The 19,580-nt window shown below is 46.4% G+C and overlaps 1 protein-coding gene across 5 annotated transcripts in view; it reads right to left on the minus strand.

Moving 5' to 3' along the window:
* LOC147615608 (uncharacterized) overlaps positions 1 to 19,580 on the minus strand; it is a 97,840-nt gene that overhangs the window by 51,563 nt on the left and 26,697 nt on the right. For 2 of the 5 annotated variants that reach the window (XM_086778113.1, XM_086778112.1), the window contains exons 3-7: positions 9,111 to 9,162; positions 8,885 to 8,944; positions 8,582 to 8,682; positions 8,363 to 8,480; positions 8,076 to 8,137 (exon numbers count right to left, since the gene is read on the minus strand). In XM_086778113.1, coding sequence (XP_086634239.1) covers positions 8,076 to 8,137; positions 8,363 to 8,480; positions 8,582 to 8,682; positions 8,885 to 8,944; positions 9,111 to 9,162 — 393 coding nt within the window. The remainder of the gene's footprint in view (positions 1 to 8,075; positions 8,138 to 8,362; positions 8,481 to 8,581; positions 8,683 to 8,884; positions 8,945 to 9,110; positions 9,163 to 19,580) is intronic. The other 3 variants (XM_086778117.1, XM_086778116.1, XM_086778115.1) reach the window with 3 other exon arrangements.

The following is a 19,580-nucleotide window of genomic DNA, read 5'->3' on the forward strand; positions in this document are numbered from 1 at the left end:
GCACACCCACAACAAAGGCCCTAGTGTCTCAGTGAAGACAGGAGATGACTTCTAACACCCCCTCTCAGCTCTTGGCCGTGAAACCAACCACAGGGAGCTAGGGTGCCGCCTGCGCAAATCTTGAGATAGCGACTTCGTGAAGAGGTCCACACCGTACTGTCCTCTGTCGAACAGAACTCTAGCAAGATATCATCAACAACAAACTGTTCACAAACAAAGTGCCTCTGGATGACCATGGGTTCCTCCAGTGGAAGCCCAATCCTGCCATGCAACCTCTGCAATCTTACCACCTCACAAGCAACATCACAAGCAGCCCGGTACTCTGCCTCTATCAACGACAAGGCAAAAGATGACTGCATCTTACTGCTCCATAAAACTGCTCCTGGGCCTGAAGTAGATCTCCTCGTGTCTGGATCTCCTCCCCAATCTGAGTCACTCCAACCGTGGAGTCGGACTCCATCCATCAATCCCCCTCCTGTGTAAAAGAGTCCATGATCCTTCGCATGCCGCAGAAACCACAAGATACGCAATCCTGCCTCCCAAAGAGTCATCTGCAACCATGAGCTCAACTGCCTCATCAGGAAGCTCCCATCCAATCTGGTATCCATCAACCAAAGCAATGAACCATTCTGCTTCCGAGTCAAAGAGGCATCACACTGCTCACAAGGATCAACACCTGTTACGGTGGAAAGCCAAGCCCTGAAAACCTGCTGAAGACCACAAAGGCCTTCTGGAACCCAAGGTGGAAAGGTACGTAGTGTACGGCACGCTATCAGTACGTACGGAACGTACTTCTGTACGGAACAAATTTTAAGGTACGTAAACAGTACGTACCATTTGTAAACAGTCCTAGAAACTTGAATATTTTGTAGACATAGCAACCAAAATACTTAAAATAAAGAGTGAACCTCATTACTTAAAGTTTAAATCAGTTACCAAGCCCATTACACAATACCTCATGTCATAGTGATATAAGCAAGAACCATGAAAGTCATAGATGATAAAAGAGAGTACAAATATCATGTCTACAGCACATGTCCTGGTCCACAAGTGCAAAAAGCAAAACAATGAAACACTACAGTTGTCTAGACGCAAGAGTCTCAAATCTCATCATCAGATGAAGATGATGAGTCTTCTGAAAAGAGCATGCCTCCATCATTGATACCATTGCCCTCTTCATCGAACTCTAGCTCAGCAACAACAAGCTCCAGTGCATCCTCGTCATGTGCCTCGGGAATCTGAGTGTGAATGAGTTGGACAGTCTCATTTGCACGCCTCTACTGGGTGCCAACTGGAAGCTTTCCCCTGCGCATGCTCTCTCGTCTCGCAAAGCCTGGATCTGGAGCTGCCTATCGTAGAGGAATGCTGAGAGATCGTGCACGTGAGCGGGTCACACGACGATCCACACTCTCAAGCTCTCTATGTAAAGGTCTCAAAATCTCCTCTTGCTCATCTCTAATCTGCCGATCCACAAGCTCCGGGCTAGGTTCATCTACCAGTTAGAGTAGTGTTGGATCTACTTGTTTAAACATGCCACAAATTGCATATTGGATATTCATTGAACTAGAAATAATTTTCTACTTCTAAGTTCTTCTTGAGTCCAATTTATACCTGCTTCGGTGACCCCAAAGCATGGTAGCTTCACACGAGCCTCATGTTAGCTCTGCAGTACACCAACTTCTCTAATTGAGAAGCACTAAGGCGATTCCGAATCTTGGTGTGTATAAGAGAGTATGAGCTCCAGTTCTGCTCACATGCTCTAGCTGAGCAATCCTGTGCAAAAATGAGTGCAATGCGAGCAAATTTGTAAATCTTTTAATGCTAAAACATCAGGCTTCACTTTCGAAGACTATACTTTAGAGATTAATTACAAGTTACCTGAGAGAGAACACGAAGAGCAAAGCGTGAAAGGTTTGGAAGACCAACCCTTCCATAAGAGTGCCACCATGTCAAAGGAAATTTCATGGCTTCCTTCCTCAACGACACAGGTCTCGCAAATGAAGCACCAATACCATTCATGTACGTGGTGAACTCTCTATCGATCTGAAGTTGCTCCTCCTCTGAGAACATCCTTCCAACATACTCTGACTTCTTCATGCTCAAAGCACTATTATTCCATAGCTCTGGCGACCTGTAGAGAGGATGGAGCATGGCAACCATCGCATGGATGGGATGGCTCATGAATGTCCACCCAATGTCCAAGATCTCACCTCGGCTGAAAATGAGAGATTGAAAATACTGTCTTAGGTTACACATGTCAGTCCTGACATGTCATGAGAATCGAGAACTAAGTCATAAAAATCAAAGAAAGAGGAAGAAATTAGAACTATTGCTTACCGTTGAGCAGTCATCATGGAGCACTGAGCAACATGGTCTTTCATCTGCATAAACAAATGAAAGACCAGCCCAAAAGTTGAGCCCTCCATGTCTGTAAGTCGGAGAAGGACATACACGGGCTTAAGTGCAACTGAAAGGCTATGAACCTGCCGCCAAAAATCATCATCCATGATCCGCCTCTGCAAGTATTTTGTACACTCATCCTCTGAATGATGCATCTGTCGCCACCTTGGATCCACAACTGTTGATGATAGTGAATCTCTTATCTTGTAGAGCCTATCCAAGACCAAGAATATGTAGGCAAACCTGGTCTTGGAGGGTCTCACCATATCCAAAGGGCTATGGCTCCGAAAGATGGCAAGAGCCTGACGCTTCTTGCGGAATAAGGTGGTGATCTTCACAGCATCTGCAACAATGGGCTGCACCCAAACAAGCTTCCCAATGTCTTCCATAAGTAAATCAAGACAATGGGCAGCACATGGAGTCCACACTATATGTGGAAACTCTGCCTCGACCATTTGACCCATTGCCTTGTAGTTAGAGGCATTGTCGGTCACCACCTGCACAACATTGTCCTCCCAAACCTCAAGGATAGCCTGTCGAATGTGGCCATAAATGAACTCCCCTGTGATCCTGTCTCCTGCTCTCCCTGCATCGATGGCACGCAAGAAATAGGTGCCCAAGCAAGATGACACAGGGATATTGATTATGTCCTCTTGCCAATGTCTGCCCACCCATCTGAAATAATAGTGCATCCGAACTCCTGCCAACCTGCTTTCACAGGAGTGAGCGCCTTGTCTATCAAGGCCTTCTGCTCATCCAACATGGATGTACGCATCTTCGTATACTCAAGACCTGTCCACGTCTCAGTAGGCCCTACCTGCGCAATTGCTTTCACCATTCTTTTCCATTGGTCTGTCCTTAACACATTGAAGGATATATTACACTCAATAAGAGTACGACAAATCTCCATTTCTGCCACCCTTTGCCGCTCCTTTACCCAAGCTTGTGATGAGATACAAGAAGGCAGAGTGGATTGCTTTGATGCCTCCCCTGTACCTCTCGCATCTTGTGGCAAGAGGTCCTCATCATCAGCAATACATGCCCTCTTCCTGCCTGTGGTGGATTGGGGTGAAGCCAAAAGGCTTTCACCCTCATCTAGTGTACCTGAACCTATAACATCTCCAATAAAAGCATCATGGAGAGCATCTTGTGTACTTTCACCACCTCTAGCACTGCTTGCACCACCCATTGTTTGCAGGACAATTCTCCGCAATCAATTGGTCCCTCAAAGCTTGTGGTATTTTATCACATGGCCCACATTGATTGGTGCACCCGATACCTGTCATGTGCTTGATGACGCGAGTTATGGTGCTAGTGTACTGCTCCCCGCAATACTTGCACGCCCATAGCCGAGTACCTGACCCTTGCTGAGAAGCGGTGTTAACAACCCTCAGGACATTGGTGTGGATTGCCCAGTTCGAGTTAGTCTTGCATGGCATGATGAAGTCTGGGCGGGAGAGAGAGCGAGGAAAAGACTCGTGGGCACGAAATTTACCCAAGTGCACGTGAAAATTGCCCTGTGCAGGTCTCCAAAGGAGTGCGCAGACTTGAAATTTGCTCTGCAAAACTTTACAGGTACACACAGGACCGACGGCTGTTCGGTACTGTACGGATCCATACGTACGTACGGCACCAACCCTGCTGGAACTTGTCAACCACCCCCTATGAATCCGGAACCACAAACCCTGGAGATTGTGCAACCACCACCTCCTTCTGCAAGTAATCAACTACCACCTGCCTGGCTTTCCGAGAGATCCCCGTGGAAAGAACATGCTCATCTACAGGAGTTTCTTTGTCCCGAATACTACGAGACATCAGAGCATAAGCTACCTGTTCAGTTTTCTCTGACTGACGAACACAAGAACCACCATTATCAGTACTCGAAAGTTCCTGCCAAGTGCTGCTGGCAAGCTATCCTCCATCTGGTCCCGGAAAGCCTGCACCTGCAGCGTATCCACACTTAAGTGGCCATTACCAGACTGCCACTCATCACAAACCTGAGGACCTGGGAGAGAGAGTGCTGAAAGCTTGTAAACTCCATTCTCCACTCCGCCTTCCCACACTACCTGGCCTATTGCTTTGTCCCGAGGAGCAACAAAATGCTCATCAAACTCCACCCGTACACCAGTCTTGCAAACCTGATGCACTGACAACAGATGAAAACCAAGTGACGGAACATACAACACCAGGGAGGAATGCTTCCCCCCTCTGCCATCGAGAACTATCTCCAACCTGCCCTCACTATGAACTGAGTAAGAATGTGACCAGAATACCTGCAGAGATCCTGTAAATCTGAACGGAAAGGAGTCATGTGCCTAGAAGCACCACTATCTAGAATCCACTCCCGAGTATCCGTAGCGGCGAGTCCTCCAACCTCCTCCCTGCCTGGAGAAAATGAAGCATCGGTGTCCATCACCTCCAAGTGCACAAAAGCCAGGGTCTTCATGATTGCTGCTGAGGAATCTTCACCCTTCTCGGTCTTCCGCTTGGGACACTGTCTCCAATAGTGGCCTTTCTCGCCACAATCATTACAGGTCCTCTTTGCCTTTAGTTTCTCGCGGTCAGCGTCGGACTTCTTCTCAGAAGACTTCTCCGATGAAGCCTCCCCTTTGCCCGTGTTACGGCCTTTCGACCGTTGGCCAGTAAGGCCTCCGAACCTCCACCTTGAGGAGGGTTCGTGAATCGTTCCTCCTGGTCCAAGACCATGGGCACAAGCTCCTCCCATGTGATGGTGTTGAGCCTGCCATTGGTAATCAAAGACAAGTAAAATGCTGAGTACTGAGAGGGCAAATGCGACAGCAACGTTATGGCCATGTCCTCTGACGATATCTCCTTCCCAGCCTGAAGAACTTCCTGCTGAAGAGCCTGCAGCTTGTTAATATGCTCCCGCATCGTCGACGACTTTCCAGGGCTTATAACCCGCATCTGTACTTCCAAGGAAATCCTCTTCATGGGCGATACCCTATTGTAAAGAGAAGCCAAATGCTGCCATATACCTTTGGCCAGCGTCATATGCTTTACACGATTGATTACCTGCAGTGTGCAGTTGAGGAAGATAAATGAACGGACCTTGGCATTGACACGATCCCACAACTGTGCCTGTGCCTCCCAGTCCTTTCGGGTTGACGATAACTCCGCTTCCTCTACTTCCGGCCGTGGAACCCCAACAACGATGAAATTAGCAGGGTCGTAAGACTCCAGAACAGATTCCATCATAACCTTCCATATGCCGTAGTTGTTCCCGTCCAACTGACGATCCACCGGGAACGTGGGGAGTGTAGGGATCTTCACATGCCTCTTAGCCATCTCTAACAAATCTGCCATTGCGGGGATGTAATCTGAAAAAGGGTGGGTGGGTGGGAACAAAGAAGAACTTACACCTGCAAGTGGCTATCCAGCAAATCAGCCCGCCGTCCTCTTCCTTCTCCTCTTCCCGAACAGTCCACCAATCAGCAACACAACAGTCCCCCTCTTGCTCACACAAATCCCAAGAACTATCAAGAACCTAGGGCTCTGATACCATGTCAGAATACGCAGCGGAGATGATGACCAAATCTGGAAACACAAGAGCAAGTGCAGAAAAAACAGCAATGGAGAGAGAGAGAGAGAGATAGAGGCTTGTAACTCTGCTCTATATACACAAAGAAGATCCCGAATACAAGACAAGAATGGCAAGGGGCTGTGGGGCCATTTTATATGGCCCCCAAGTGGCAGTCGGCCAGCTCCAAAGGCAGCCAACTGGACCATATATCCCACGACCAACAGAAATCACCAGTCGGCCAGCATCTAAAAAAGGTCCGTGACCTATCCAAGATAGTCGGCCACCTTCAGCATAAACAGATGCAGTCGGCCAGCTTCAGAGGTCCACACCACAGGACTACCCCCCAAGTCACAAAAAAAAAATGAAAAAAATATGGGGAAAAATACGGGGAGTGAGGAAAAATGAGAACAACACCTACAAGGGGGGGCACACCCACAACAGAGGCCCTGGTATCTCAGTAAAGACAAGAGATGACTTCTAACAAAACCTCCCCCGAATCTCATAGTATACACGGCATCGACATATGTAATGATCCTCTGTCTCGGGCTCTATGTGACAAAGTTGGCATATCATGTCCTCTGGTGCGGCCGCCCTAGGCCCATATTTGGCATTCTCCACTCTCAGCTGGTGGGACGAGGTGCGGATCTAGCCGATCGCACATCTCACCCCAAAGGATAGGTGTGTGTCCATGTAGCGTGGGTGGATGAAATGAAATGAAATGAAATGTTATATTAACGTCTTCAAAAGGCCATAATGACCTATGAGACCAAAAAGTTACATCATCATGGTGGATCTGATACAATGTCTGGATAAAAAACCAGAAAATGAAAAATAAAGATGATACTACTGGCACCTAGAAAATGAAACTGGAACTGGAAGGTAAACAGAAACCCTTATAGGGTGTGAATATAGTGAAGGGGGGGGGGGGGGGGGTACGCTATGGAGGTGAGTGGAGTACAGTGAGGGGATACAATATCATGTGGGACAGGGGGGTACACTATGGAGGTGCCTCCATCTCATAATATGTGCCGCATCGGACGCTGGCGGATCTCCTCAATATCCTCTGTAGTCAGCACCCTGACTAGGTGTCCCGCATGTCTCGCAAGAATAATCCGAATCCGCCGCTGCAACCTCCGTCTATGCTAGGATGCCCTCCTCCGTAGTCGTGGGCGTCTGGACTACCCAAGCTCAATCGCACGATCAATCAGTGTACCGCTGGTGTGGGCGGTATCCATGTCCTGCTGCTGCTGTGGTCCATCTGGTGCAGTGATGGCTGGACTAAAGAAGTCTGTAATGTGCCTCTGAGTCTGGCTCTATGTGCGCCTAAGCAGGCTATCTCTATATCTCCGCAGCTCAAGCAAGAACAATCCCAAACACCTCTGGTCTTGGTACCCCATGACTCCGGAAAGTGGTCCAAAACCCTCTCTGAATAAACAGTGGAAACGACCACGTATCTCATAGTATGCAGTACAATGGCATATATAATGCAGCTCTGTCTCTGGCTCCCCATGGCATACTCGACATATCCTGGCCTCAGCTGGTATACCTCTATATTGGCCGATCTCGATTAACGTCTTCCAAAGACACAAAGGGTTTATGAGACCAAAAGGTAGTACAATGTATCCATGATGAATACTAAACTATGGGAAAGAAAAAAAAAATGTATGACACTACCTATATAAGCTAAAGTATCCATGTGATGCTACATGATAACAATATGTGGTCATACAATGATACCATCCTCTTTTGGAATAAAATGCAAAGCGGCCATAGCATCTCCCCTCGCCATCAGTTGTCATGTGAAGGGATGAGTCCTCCAAGATATGGGTGTCTGCTCTTAGAAAGGATTGCGCACACTCATTAGTGACACCATGTGCATGTGGGGCCAGAGGATCACGCATCCATGTAGGTCGTTGTGGACCTTGCTGCTTCCTGCTCCTCTAGAGCTGATGATGATGATGATAGAATTAATGTCCATAGAGGCCAAATATGCCCATGGGACCCAAACAGCAGTGCAAAATTGTGATATATGAGATCTAACTATGTAAGTGAAAAACTATTTAGTGCTAATGAGAGAGAGAGAGAGAGAGAGAGAGAGAGAGAGAGAAGATTCAACTTGTTACTTGAATGTCACCTGTACAATTTATAGTAAACGTTGATCTGGGATATCTAGACATCCCACCACCATCTTTGAGTCTGCATAAATACATATAATGGTCCAAATAGCACACATATTCAGGCTAATAGCATTTTAAAAATAAAACTGAAAGATAAAGCACTGGCCTTCACTAGTCCCAACCTGCATCATATTCTTTTTTGCAAGAATAATTATTGTACACTTATAGACATAGACCATCAATGAGAAATGAGCCCATGACCTATATCAAATTCCAACTCCATGGTTTCCCACATTGAACTTACTCGAGGTGTTCTTGAATACGGTTGAGGAGAACATCTTTTGAGCCTGTCAGTCTCAATGAGTAATGGCGCAAGTAAGCTTTACAATGTTCTAACTTAAGCTTCTCCCTATCTCCTCCACCTTTGAACCAAACGAAACCATTTTTTATCATCAAGATATGATTGACATACAGACCTTAAAGTGATATCAAGAATGAAATGCAAAAGAAGATGGTGCCCCACTTATGATATTCAAAGCTTCAGCATAATGATCCTGGTCTTCTTCACCCAGTATTGAACCATTCCTTGAATGTCCATTTTTCTTTCCCAACATTTGCTTATATCTGATCAGTTTGAAAAAAAAAAAAGGACATCAAAGGAATGCAGTAATACAAGGAAAGGGCAAGTCTAAGTACTGACATCATGAAAAGGTTAGCTGCCTCCACCATTCATCCTCCAATCTTAAGCCAGTGGTTATTGTTTCTGTTAGGTCTTTCTCTTTCAAACTGGCAATAGACAACATCACAGCAAGAGTTTCCAGCTTACCCCTTATTTGGGGAATTGACCAAATGTACTTCTTGCATATTAAGAGAAGCTGAACATTTTCTGCTTCTTAGAAGAAATGCAGTATTCAATGAACAAAGAGCGTCTTTAAAACCTTATAGCTCTCATAGTGTCTAGGCATAGAATTCAACAAGACTTTTTCAAAATTGAGCTTGAGGGTGCTTAGCAAAGTGCAAAAATGGTAAATATGTTACATATTGAAGCCTACTTCTTTTTCTCTCTTTGTTGAACTGATTCAGCACCTCCATTCCTGACGTTCCCTGCATATCTCAAAATGAAAGACTCAAGAAACATTCTGGCTGCACATAAAGCATTGCACAAACAATTACTCTTTGTAACCATCTTTCAGAATCCCTCTTGAAACAAACATTTTATGGTTGTGCATTTGTAGCCAGCAAACATTATCAGTAGATATAAATTTTATGATCCAACCCTTGCACAGAAATTTTAACCAAACCAACAAAAGTGTGTCCTGAAATTTCGTTGCCACACTCTTGTTTGCATCTACTTTTAATTATGGCAAGTGGTTCATCTACTACATGCTGTCCACTGGTGGGTGGAACTCGTAAGAGCATGTTGGGAACCGACCACCTGGTCAATAGTGCCAAGTGGGCTCACCCCACTGTCAATGAGAAAGGGGCCGTGACGCTAGATCCTCAAGAAGGCCTCCCGGCTCTTCCACATGCGGTCTGAACCACCCTGAAGCTTCCCCTATTGCCCACGGAGGGTATGAATGATATCGAGCAAAAAGCTCCAGATGTACTCTGGTGCTAGCGGGGTGAGGGTGCTTTTGATGGCTTCACTGCATCATCGAGCTCTCCAGATATGCCATGCAACAATTTTGCTACAAATCTCCTATCTCTAACTAGATCTAGGAGTCCAGTGACCAGTAGAATGAGCTCTACCTTGTATTGTACTCTCACATGTATCCACAATGCACATGATCATTATGATGGTGAGATACATAGATAGCTAGTATTTTGAAATTTTTAGTCTTTTAGTCTTTTCCATGGTGTCACATGCATACCTTAATCCAGTACCACGTAGACATAATTATTCCTTGCAACCGCCATACAGGCAAAGTTAGAGGCCGCATATTAGGGTTTCTGAAATTAGGGCTTGCGTTTTAGGATATACATGCCAAAAATTAGGGTTTACCTATTTTGCATTAGTTGAGCCCTCGCATCGGCATTTTCAGTCCCATTTTTAGCTTGCATAGCAAATTAGGGTTTGAAAGTTGTACATTCAATAAATTAGGGTTTGTGTGACACACCTACGAGTATGCAAGGCACAGCTGGACATCAGATATCAGCCGATACGCAAAGTCAGACAATGCAAGTGACACGTGGCAGTGAGAAGACATGGCGGCAGGGATGTTGCAGTCGGGTACAGGTGGCCTACAGCAATACTACTACCCCACTACGAGCATTGGTACATATATATACGTGGGTAGCCAAATCGTCATATTCATCTCCTTTCTTGAGTGTTGGACTACAAAGAGCATTTCTCTATAGGCGATGTGCTAGCCTAGAGTGTGTTGGGAATTGAAGCAACCACGGACCTGGTATTCCAGGTCCACGCACGACACTGGCATGCCCGTACTAGCGCCTGGGTTGCAACCTCACGGTGAACGGAAGGCTGAAAATGAAGTTCTCACACCGGAGGACACTCCCGGGCACAAAACCAAGCAGCAGCAGAGTTGTTGATGAAGTCGAAACGCGTAGAATACGTCAGCTGGTCGGGCACTGCCCACGGGTACCCACGAGCACCTAGTAGAAATCTTGCCAGAAATTCAGAATTGACTCACCAAGTAGATGAAATAGGCCGAGGCGAACACAACCGTGTGCTCAGAAATCGAATTCTGACGAAAACACAGCCCTCCATGAGCAAAAACGAAATTCAGCTCGGGCCTGGCAGCAATTTAGGTATGGACAGGGGTGCTCTCAAAAAGAGGAACATGATGGCCCAGATGGAATTGAAATCAGGTCAGTGTAGCTCCTTCTATGAGCAAAATGATGAAGAGAGTGGTGTGCAAAGAGATGAAGATTTGCTTCGAGGGAGAGAAGCTCACGACTCATGCAAAGGTAGGTGGCCAATTAATTTGGGCCACCCACATTAAGTGGCCACAAGGGTGCCCACGAGGTTGAACCCCAGGCACAAATTAAAAATGTCCACTCAATTTTTGATGAGTGTGAACCTGCAAGGTTATAAGCATTACAAAGCATTTAAATCAATTAAAATAAAGGTTTTTGAGTGCACTTACCACCTGTTCACACACCACAAAACATGTCAGAATACAGAGCACTCGCATGGTTCACGGGTAGGCGTCAGAGGCCCGTGAATTGGACATTCATGACATGCAAACACACGAAAACAGTTCATGCAAAAACAATTTCAGGCATGCAAACATGTGTGCATGTACACTTGTTATGAACAAATCTCCCGGTCATGAAACATGTACGACACTGGCATTTCTGGGCACGAATATGGCACATCAGTAAGCATGGAACTGGCATCCCGGGCACTCGGATCCACACACTAGCCACTGATGGGCACGAAGAACAAACACGGATCCACACACTGGCCATATATGGGCACGAGAAATTGGAGAGGACCATTTAGGTGGCCAAATGGTGACACTTCCCAAGGCCTATAAAAGACACAAGTTACTCATTCTTTAGATCATTCGGTCCAGCCTTGGATTGGATCACTAGACTAGGATTTAGATTAGGTTTTACACCCTTTCAAGAAGGCAACCTATGGCTGCAAGACTTGTACACCTTTTTGTACATTATAAATATATCTCTATGCGTTTTGCATCAAGCATGTTCCAGGATGGTGTTTAGGACTGAAAGAAGACTCCCAGAGCTTCTGCATGTTACATTGGTATCAGAGCCTTCTTCAAGTGTGAAGATTCAGCCAAAAAACCAAAAAAAAAGTGTGAAGGTATTGGCACATACGGAAGCTCTGGGAGTCTTTTTTCAGCCCTAAACACCATCCTGGAACATGCTTGATGCAAAACGCAGAGAGAGAGAGAAAGAAAGAAAGAAAGAAAGCTGTATTAACGTCTACTAGAGTCCGAACTCGACCTATGAGACAAATCAATGTACAACTGTCAATGTCTTCTGGATGTCCAGAAAAAAGGACAAAATGAACATGAAATAAAGTATGAAAGTACTGACCTAGTGGGGGGGTGTGATGGATGGAGCACTACTGCTAGAGGCTCAGTATGCAACCTATATGCGTAGGGTATACAAGAATGCAATGCAGATCTGTCTAGCTCCAACCAGTACCATAATGGGGAAGAGAGAGAGAGAGAGAGAGAGAGAGAGAGAGAGAGTTATATTAACGTCCACGGGAGGCCGAATCCGACCTATGGGACAGATCAGGGACGAGAGAGAGAGAGAGAGAAGAGAGAGAAGAGCTAGTTGATTATTCAGTATATTCATATGGTACAAAAAGAATGTACAATCGTTACAACCATAGGCTGTTTTCTTGAAAAGGTAGACACCCTAATCTATGCCTAGTCTATGACTCAATCCAAGAAGGATTAAATGCCTATCATTGAGCAAGTGTGCCCCTTTTATAGGGCTGAATTGCCTTCATGGATTGGCCGACCTACTGTCAGCCAACGCTAAGACCTCTCACATGTGGAAGCTCTGGGAGTCCTCTTTCAGCCCTAAACACCATCTTGGAACATGCTGATGCGAAACGCATGCAGAAGAGAGGAGAGAGAGAGAGAGAAAAAGCTGAGTGTTCAGTGTATTCATAATGTACAAAAAGGTGTACAAGTCTTGCCTATGGCTACCTTCGGTTGCCTTCTTGAAAAGATGTAAAACCTAATCTAAATCCTAGTCTAGTGATCCAATCCAAGGTTGGACTAAATGATCTAAACAATGAGCAACTTGTGCCTTTTATAGGCCTTGGGAAGTCCTAGTGGACTGGCCGACTAATGGTCGGCCAGGTCCTAAACAACCTATTCTTCAAAAGCTGCAGCCGACAGGTCTTTTCCTCCTTCCAGCGCTGGCTGACAGCCTTCCAGTGTCCTCCACAAGTCTTTCCCTGCCTACTCAAGCAACACACGCTCAAAAACCAAGTTCTTATCTAGTTCTTTATCTTGTTGCCCTCCTTCAAGATTAGCTCTGAGATCAGCCAGTGCATGTCTTGCACATGACATCCCACCTCTGTTAAACTTGATGACGGGATTCAAATCTGTGTTCTTGGATGACGGTCATCATCCCATTGTCTATTCCTGGAGTCCCTCTATCATCCTTCCCTTCCTAGCAAACTTTTCACTAAAAACCCCGCCCGGTCTCCACATCCACAAACTCTGATGAAGATCTATGCATCTCTTCCATCCTATCCCCTTTCCATTCCTGCCCAGTCCTTAAACACTTTATCTGATCTTCTTTTCCTGAGTATTGAGTTTAACACTTTCACTCCACCCCTTGGAGGATCGTCCTCCCTTGGAACCGTTGCCTGAAAGCCTTTCCTGGTGTGCCCCAAGTGGCACCCGACTCCTAGGACTGTTATTCCCCTTGGGTCTTGTGGAATACCACTAATCAACCTCTTGGGAATGTCTTCCATGTCTTGTGTTCCTTTCCTTTGGCCTCGTACCTGTGCACTTTCCTGTACCTTGGACCTACACACCTTCATCTGAGACTAAATCGTTTAGCCTTGCTAAACCTAATGCTAAAACAATGTTGCCTGGTTCCCAAACCACCACAAGATCAAGACACGAGCGATGGTTTCATCCATGCGCGATGCAGTAAGGGTGTGTGCACTTTCGTGTACCTTGGACTTACACACCTTCATCTGAGACTAAATCGGTGTTTAGCCTTGCTAAACCTAATGCTAAAACAATGTTGCCTGGTTCCCACACCACCACAAGATCAAGACACGAGCGATGGTTTCATCCATGCGCGATGCAGTAAGGGTGGGTGGGACATGGGCAGCAACAATATCTCAGAACCAGCCTGAAGCTTTGATACCAATGTCACATGCGGAAGCTCTGGGAGTCTTCTTTCAACCCTAAACACCATCTTGGAACATGCTGATGTAAAACGCATGCAAAAGAGAGACAGAGAGAGAAAGAGACAGAGACAAAGAGAGAGAGAGAGAGAGAGAGAGAGAGAGAGAGAGAGAGAGAGACAGAGAGCTGAGTATTCAGTATATTCGTAATGTACAAAAAGGTATACAAGTCTTGCAACGATAGACTGCCTTCTTGAAAAGATGTAAAACCTAATCTATATCCTAGTCTAATGATCCAATCCAAGGCTGGACTGAATGATCTAAGCAATGTGCAACTTGTGCCTTTTATATGCCTTGGGAAGTCCTACTGGATTGGCCTACTGCTCATCGGCCACGTCCTACGTCCTGGACAACCTATTCTTCAAAAGTTGCAGCCGACAAGTCTTTTCCTCCTTCCAACGCTAGCCGACAGCCTTCCAGTGTCCTCCACAAGTTTGTCCCTGCCTACTCAAGCAACACATGCTCCAAAATCAAGTTCTTATCTGGTCCTTTATCTTGTTGCCCTTCAGGATTAGCTCTGAGATCAATCAGTGCATGTCTTGCACATGACAATCATAGTGCCCATCACATGCTTCATAGCAAACAGATGATCTGTATGTCCCTCATTGCTTGATGATACATAGTTACTTTGTTACACTCTATCACCACAAAGATCATTCTGCTTTTTGTAGCAACCTCTAGCCATATGTCCAAGTTTACCACAATAATGATACTCAATGTCATGCATATTCTGTTGTTGTGGTTGCTAACAACCTCTACCACGAGATCCAGATCTTTCTCTAGCATGAGGGTAAAAACCTCTACCACCACGTGCACCAAATGATGACTGAGAATCTTGTTGTTGTGGTGGCCTATCATGCCAACCACATCCACCTCTACGTCCTCTCGAACTAGATCTCCCCCTGCCTCTAGAACCTCTCCAAGTGTAAAATGCATACTCCCTTGCATGCCCACTGGTACTAGATGAAGTACCTAAACCAAGTTTCATTTCCTCCACAATGAGCAAGGAGACCAACTCATCAAAATCTAAGAGATCACCACCTCTAACCCTGATAGAGGTTTCAAATGCCTTGTAGTCTTTGCCAGACCATTCAATGTAATGGCAACCAAATCATCATCTTCCATAGGGACACCAATAGATGCAAGTGCATCTACACATCCTATAATCTCCTACACAGCCATTTATGTTCCTATTGTTTCGTGTCACACTGTATCTTTTACTTTAACTGCATCTTCTTTGGTTGAGTAGTTGTATCATACAACTTCACCAGCGTATCCCATGCAACCTTAGGATTGTCTGAATCCTGAATATGGTATAACATTCCATCTGTCACACAAATCAAGAAGTAATGCAGCACTTTGAATGCTCTTTCTATCCGGTTCCTATGTGTTGTAAGTTGAGCTGGTGTTGTAATAATTGCTGGAATCCTTGGCTTTGTCTCCTCAACTGACACCAAATTCCAAAGCTCTTTGCCTTTCAGGAAGTTCTTCATGCAATACTTCCAAATCCGAAAGTTGTTTCTATCAAACTTTTCCCCAACAATCTTATCTAGAACATCACTCATCTTGCTATTCACAATATTCACTGAATATACCAACCAATCAACTCATACACTCATACATACATGTGCTTGATCACCAATGTTATCCACACATCCCACTAAATCCGGGGCTCAAAACCACTGCTTGCTCAAGCTCAAACACACTTGGTGCCGCTCACAACTTCTGAGGAATACATTCAAAACAGTCCTCCACTTCCACAATAAGCTCAATCTCATGTAGATACATGCATACATCATACGTGCATACCATACGCTTCACTTAACATTGCATCACATACATCCCATTCTCAACACTATCCAAGAGTAACATTCTCTGTTTTGCTGTTTACTGATTTGCAGTACCTCCAAGCTTCCAATCATCATATACGAGCTCCACACGTCACTTATCACTTTATTGAATGCCATACACATGTGCAAAGTCACCACCACTTGTAGTGATCAAAAACCAGTCAAAAAACACTTCACTGTACTGCATTTGCAAGTTTGCATTGTTGTGCACACATCCAGCTCCTCGCTACCCTATATTATGCTTGGTCAAGCTAATTAGTAGGTATACTTAGCTAAGATGAAGTCAATCTCAGCACAGGGACTCTATTTCAGTTCTGTGCTAGTCTACAGTAGCCATAAATGCATCCCAACATCAAGCTCCCACTGCCATACCATCACATTTGCATCTTCACAGCTTCCATGGAGAGCTTCAAATTTCCAATTTTTCCTTGCATGGGCAGCCACCTTGTCTCCAATCTTCTTCAAATCACCTGCAATCCACAAAGGAGAGATAGTACCACTCACCAATAGGGCCAAGATCTCAGATCTAATTGATTTGATGTGCTCCACAGAATCCAGCTTCTCTCCACACAACGTCTTGCTCCTTTGCAGCTTCTTCTTCCCTCTTTCTCACAAACCCTAATGAGAGCAATCTAGGCTCTAATAGAGGAGAATGTGTCGAGTCTCGCCCTGTTGTTGAGAGCTTATCAAGAGGCATGTGTCATGCAGCTGAGGCCAGTTGCGATGCAAGTAGAGGAGAATGTGTCATGTGCATCCTGCACTTGGATGCCACTGAAGCAGTGCCAGTCCGTACTGTGAGTCTCCCTTTGGAATGATGTCAGGTGTTCTGAATGTTTGGTTTGCAGTCGGACACCAGGCATTTGTATAGGAAGCATGTAGGTTGCATGTAGAAGCGGGCCAACCTTTAGGGCTACCCCAGAAAAGGGATTGAATCGCTTGAACTTGGGCATGGGGTAGGCCTTAGCCCACCCAAAGGGGCCAAGATGGCCCATGGCCTTGCCCACCAGCCTTCGCAGGCTGTGGCCCTGTCAGCCAGCCCATGGAAAGGCTTGGCAAGCTGTCGGCCGGCCCATTAGGGCTTGGCCCAGCCAGCCCACATGCCTAGAGGCCGCCTAGAGGCCAGCCCAGCCAGGTGGCCAGGGCTTATGGGCTGCCCAGCAGCCATGCACAGACCTAGATGTGGCCTGGACAGCATGCACAAAGGGCCAGCAAAGCAAAGGTGTGAAAAGCGCTGAATAAAGGGATTTTCCCAAGTCGTGGGATATTTCAGAACAAGCCGACCCCTGTTTGGGCCAGCCAACCAGCACCTTTAGGAGCTATAACTAGCTTAGGTAAGAATTTAGTCAAGCATCTCATTATTCACAAGGGGTTGTGTGTTCCAAGGGCTAGGACAGCCAAGGGGAGCTCTCAAACAACGTGAAGAGTGCAGGTCAAGAAGCAAACTTGATTTGTGTTATTTGTACATCATTCTAATAAAGCAAATACACCATTCATGGTGGGGGCCCTATAGAGGCCATTCGAGACCCAATACTACGAGATCCGCGGGAGGTTTCACTGTCTGTTTCATGAGGGATTTGGTCCACTCTCCACGATCATTGACTTCCCGGACCAGCGTTGCCTAGGCCCTTCCTGCTTGAGCTCCACAGACACAAGGACACTTTCTTGAGAGAGCTTCGGCCCCAGCCACCCCGCCCCCTCCCTCACCAGCCAACCATCACCAATTTCTTCCAGACCCAGGACATGGAGAACACCGATACGGTGGATCTTGTGGACCCACCTCGCCCGAGAGGAGTTACCTTGGACGGGGCCTCCGCATTCTAGCGTGCCCGAAGCCCCCCGGGCCCCGGCCCCCCAACCGTTATCCACGATCCCCTCATCAGCTTCAGATCGAGGACATGCTCCACCGCCATTGAGCTACCTTTCCACGTGACATCGCTCAGGGAGATCTCTCGACCATACTCATTAGCCCCATGCTTGATATTTTGGAGAGTGGTATACCATCTATTGGGGGCTGATGCTGCTCTCATGTTTCTATGTTCCTAGCATTCCATGATGAGCTTCCATGGACAGTTTTGTATCACCCAAGTGAGATAGATATGTTTATGTTTTGTTTCTGTTTTATTTTCCATTCCATGATGAGATATGCCATGGATATTATTGTATCACTTTAGTCTCATAGGCCCATTGGGTCTTTAGTAGACGCTTAATCTCTCTCTCTCTCTCTCTCTCTCGGGCAGAGTACGGGCTCCAGGAGGTGACTCAGAGACCATACACAGCACTATCAGGGTGAAGCAAGCCTGCCCCTTGTCTCCTACTCTATTTGGTCTGTGTACACTGACGAGATCTCGGATTACATAGATAGACAGGGAGGACCAGGAGCACATTTAGCAGGAGTCTTGATACCAATCCTCTTGTATGCAGATGATATTGTTCTATTTCTGATTCACCAGAGGGGCTGCAGAGGCATTTGGATGCATTACGAGCCTTTTGCGAGGACCGAGACCTCACTGTGAAACCTTGGAAAGACCAAGGTCATGATCTTTAACACCTCCTCACACTGGATAAGTAGATCTGCAATATAGTTTACATACAGTGGAGAGCCTGTGGAGTATGTTACCTCATATGTATACCTTGGGATCACTATTGTTGGACCTCAGTTCTCGATGCTGAAGGCGGCCGAAGCTAGATTGATGAGGGGATATGCAGCCCTTGGCTCGCTAGAGAGGCAACGCTCACAGATACAATTTCAGGAGCCGAGGACGAAGCTTTGGCTATTTGATACTCTAGTTACACCTGCACTACTATACGGTACCCCCATCTGGGGTCCCAACTTATACCACAGGAGGAGACAGAGGAGAGAGCCGGCCGAGACAGATACAGAGGAGGTATATGATGGGTGGAAGCCGATGGAGAGGCCCCTAGTGGTGATGATCTTGCGCATGATTAGGAGTAAGCCATCAGTGCCACATGAGATTGTGCGGGCAAAGATGGGGGCTGCACCGGTAGTGACAGAGGCTCTATTCCAAACAGTGACATACTGGCATAGGCTATGGGAGCTTCCACTAGATAGATACCCCCGGCTAGCCCTGGAGTCCTCAAGATAGCTAACAGTTGAGGGAGATACAGAGTGCTGGTATGCACATGTAGGCACTTGGTTTGGCATGCACGGTATGCAGATGGAGGCACTCCCCCCGTTCCAATACAGCATAGAGGCCCCGTCATTTGCTCTCAGCCGCACAAAACAGGGTTATCAAGAAGGACATTGTTAGATTGGATACTCAGAGGACATGGAGTTCACCTAGTCATCCACTGGGGACAAAGATGGCCTTCTACAGAGATCACCTCCGATGCCTGACAAAGGATGGTTTCATCATCCGCCCACACTACATGGACACACACCTATCTTTTGGGGTGAGATGTGCAATTGGCCAAATCCACACCTCGTCCCACCAGCTGAGAGTGGAGACTGCCAGATATGGGCCCAGGGCGGCCGCACCGGAGGACAGGATATGCCAGCTCTGTCACATAGAGCCTGAGACAGAGGATCGTTACATATGCCGATGTCCTGTATACTATGAGATTTGGGAGAGGTTCCACTGCCTCTTCCGTGCTGGGTTCGCACTACTTTCGAGGATCATGGACTTCTCAGATCAGAGATGCTTGGGACTTTTTCTTCTAGAGCTCCGTAGACACAAGAAGTCCTTAGTGAGATCCAGATCAGCTCTACTTGCTCGAGGACCAACACAGAGAGCTCTCACCGACTTCTTCCATACCAGCAAGGGCCGATCCACCCATCA

This window comes from Cibotium barometz, chromosome 39 (assembly GCF_041138505.1).
Source record: "Cibotium barometz isolate CiBa-2024 chromosome 39, ASM4113850v1, whole genome shotgun sequence".
Taxonomy (NCBI): domain Eukaryota; kingdom Viridiplantae; phylum Streptophyta; class Polypodiopsida; order Cyatheales; family Cibotiaceae; genus Cibotium; species Cibotium barometz.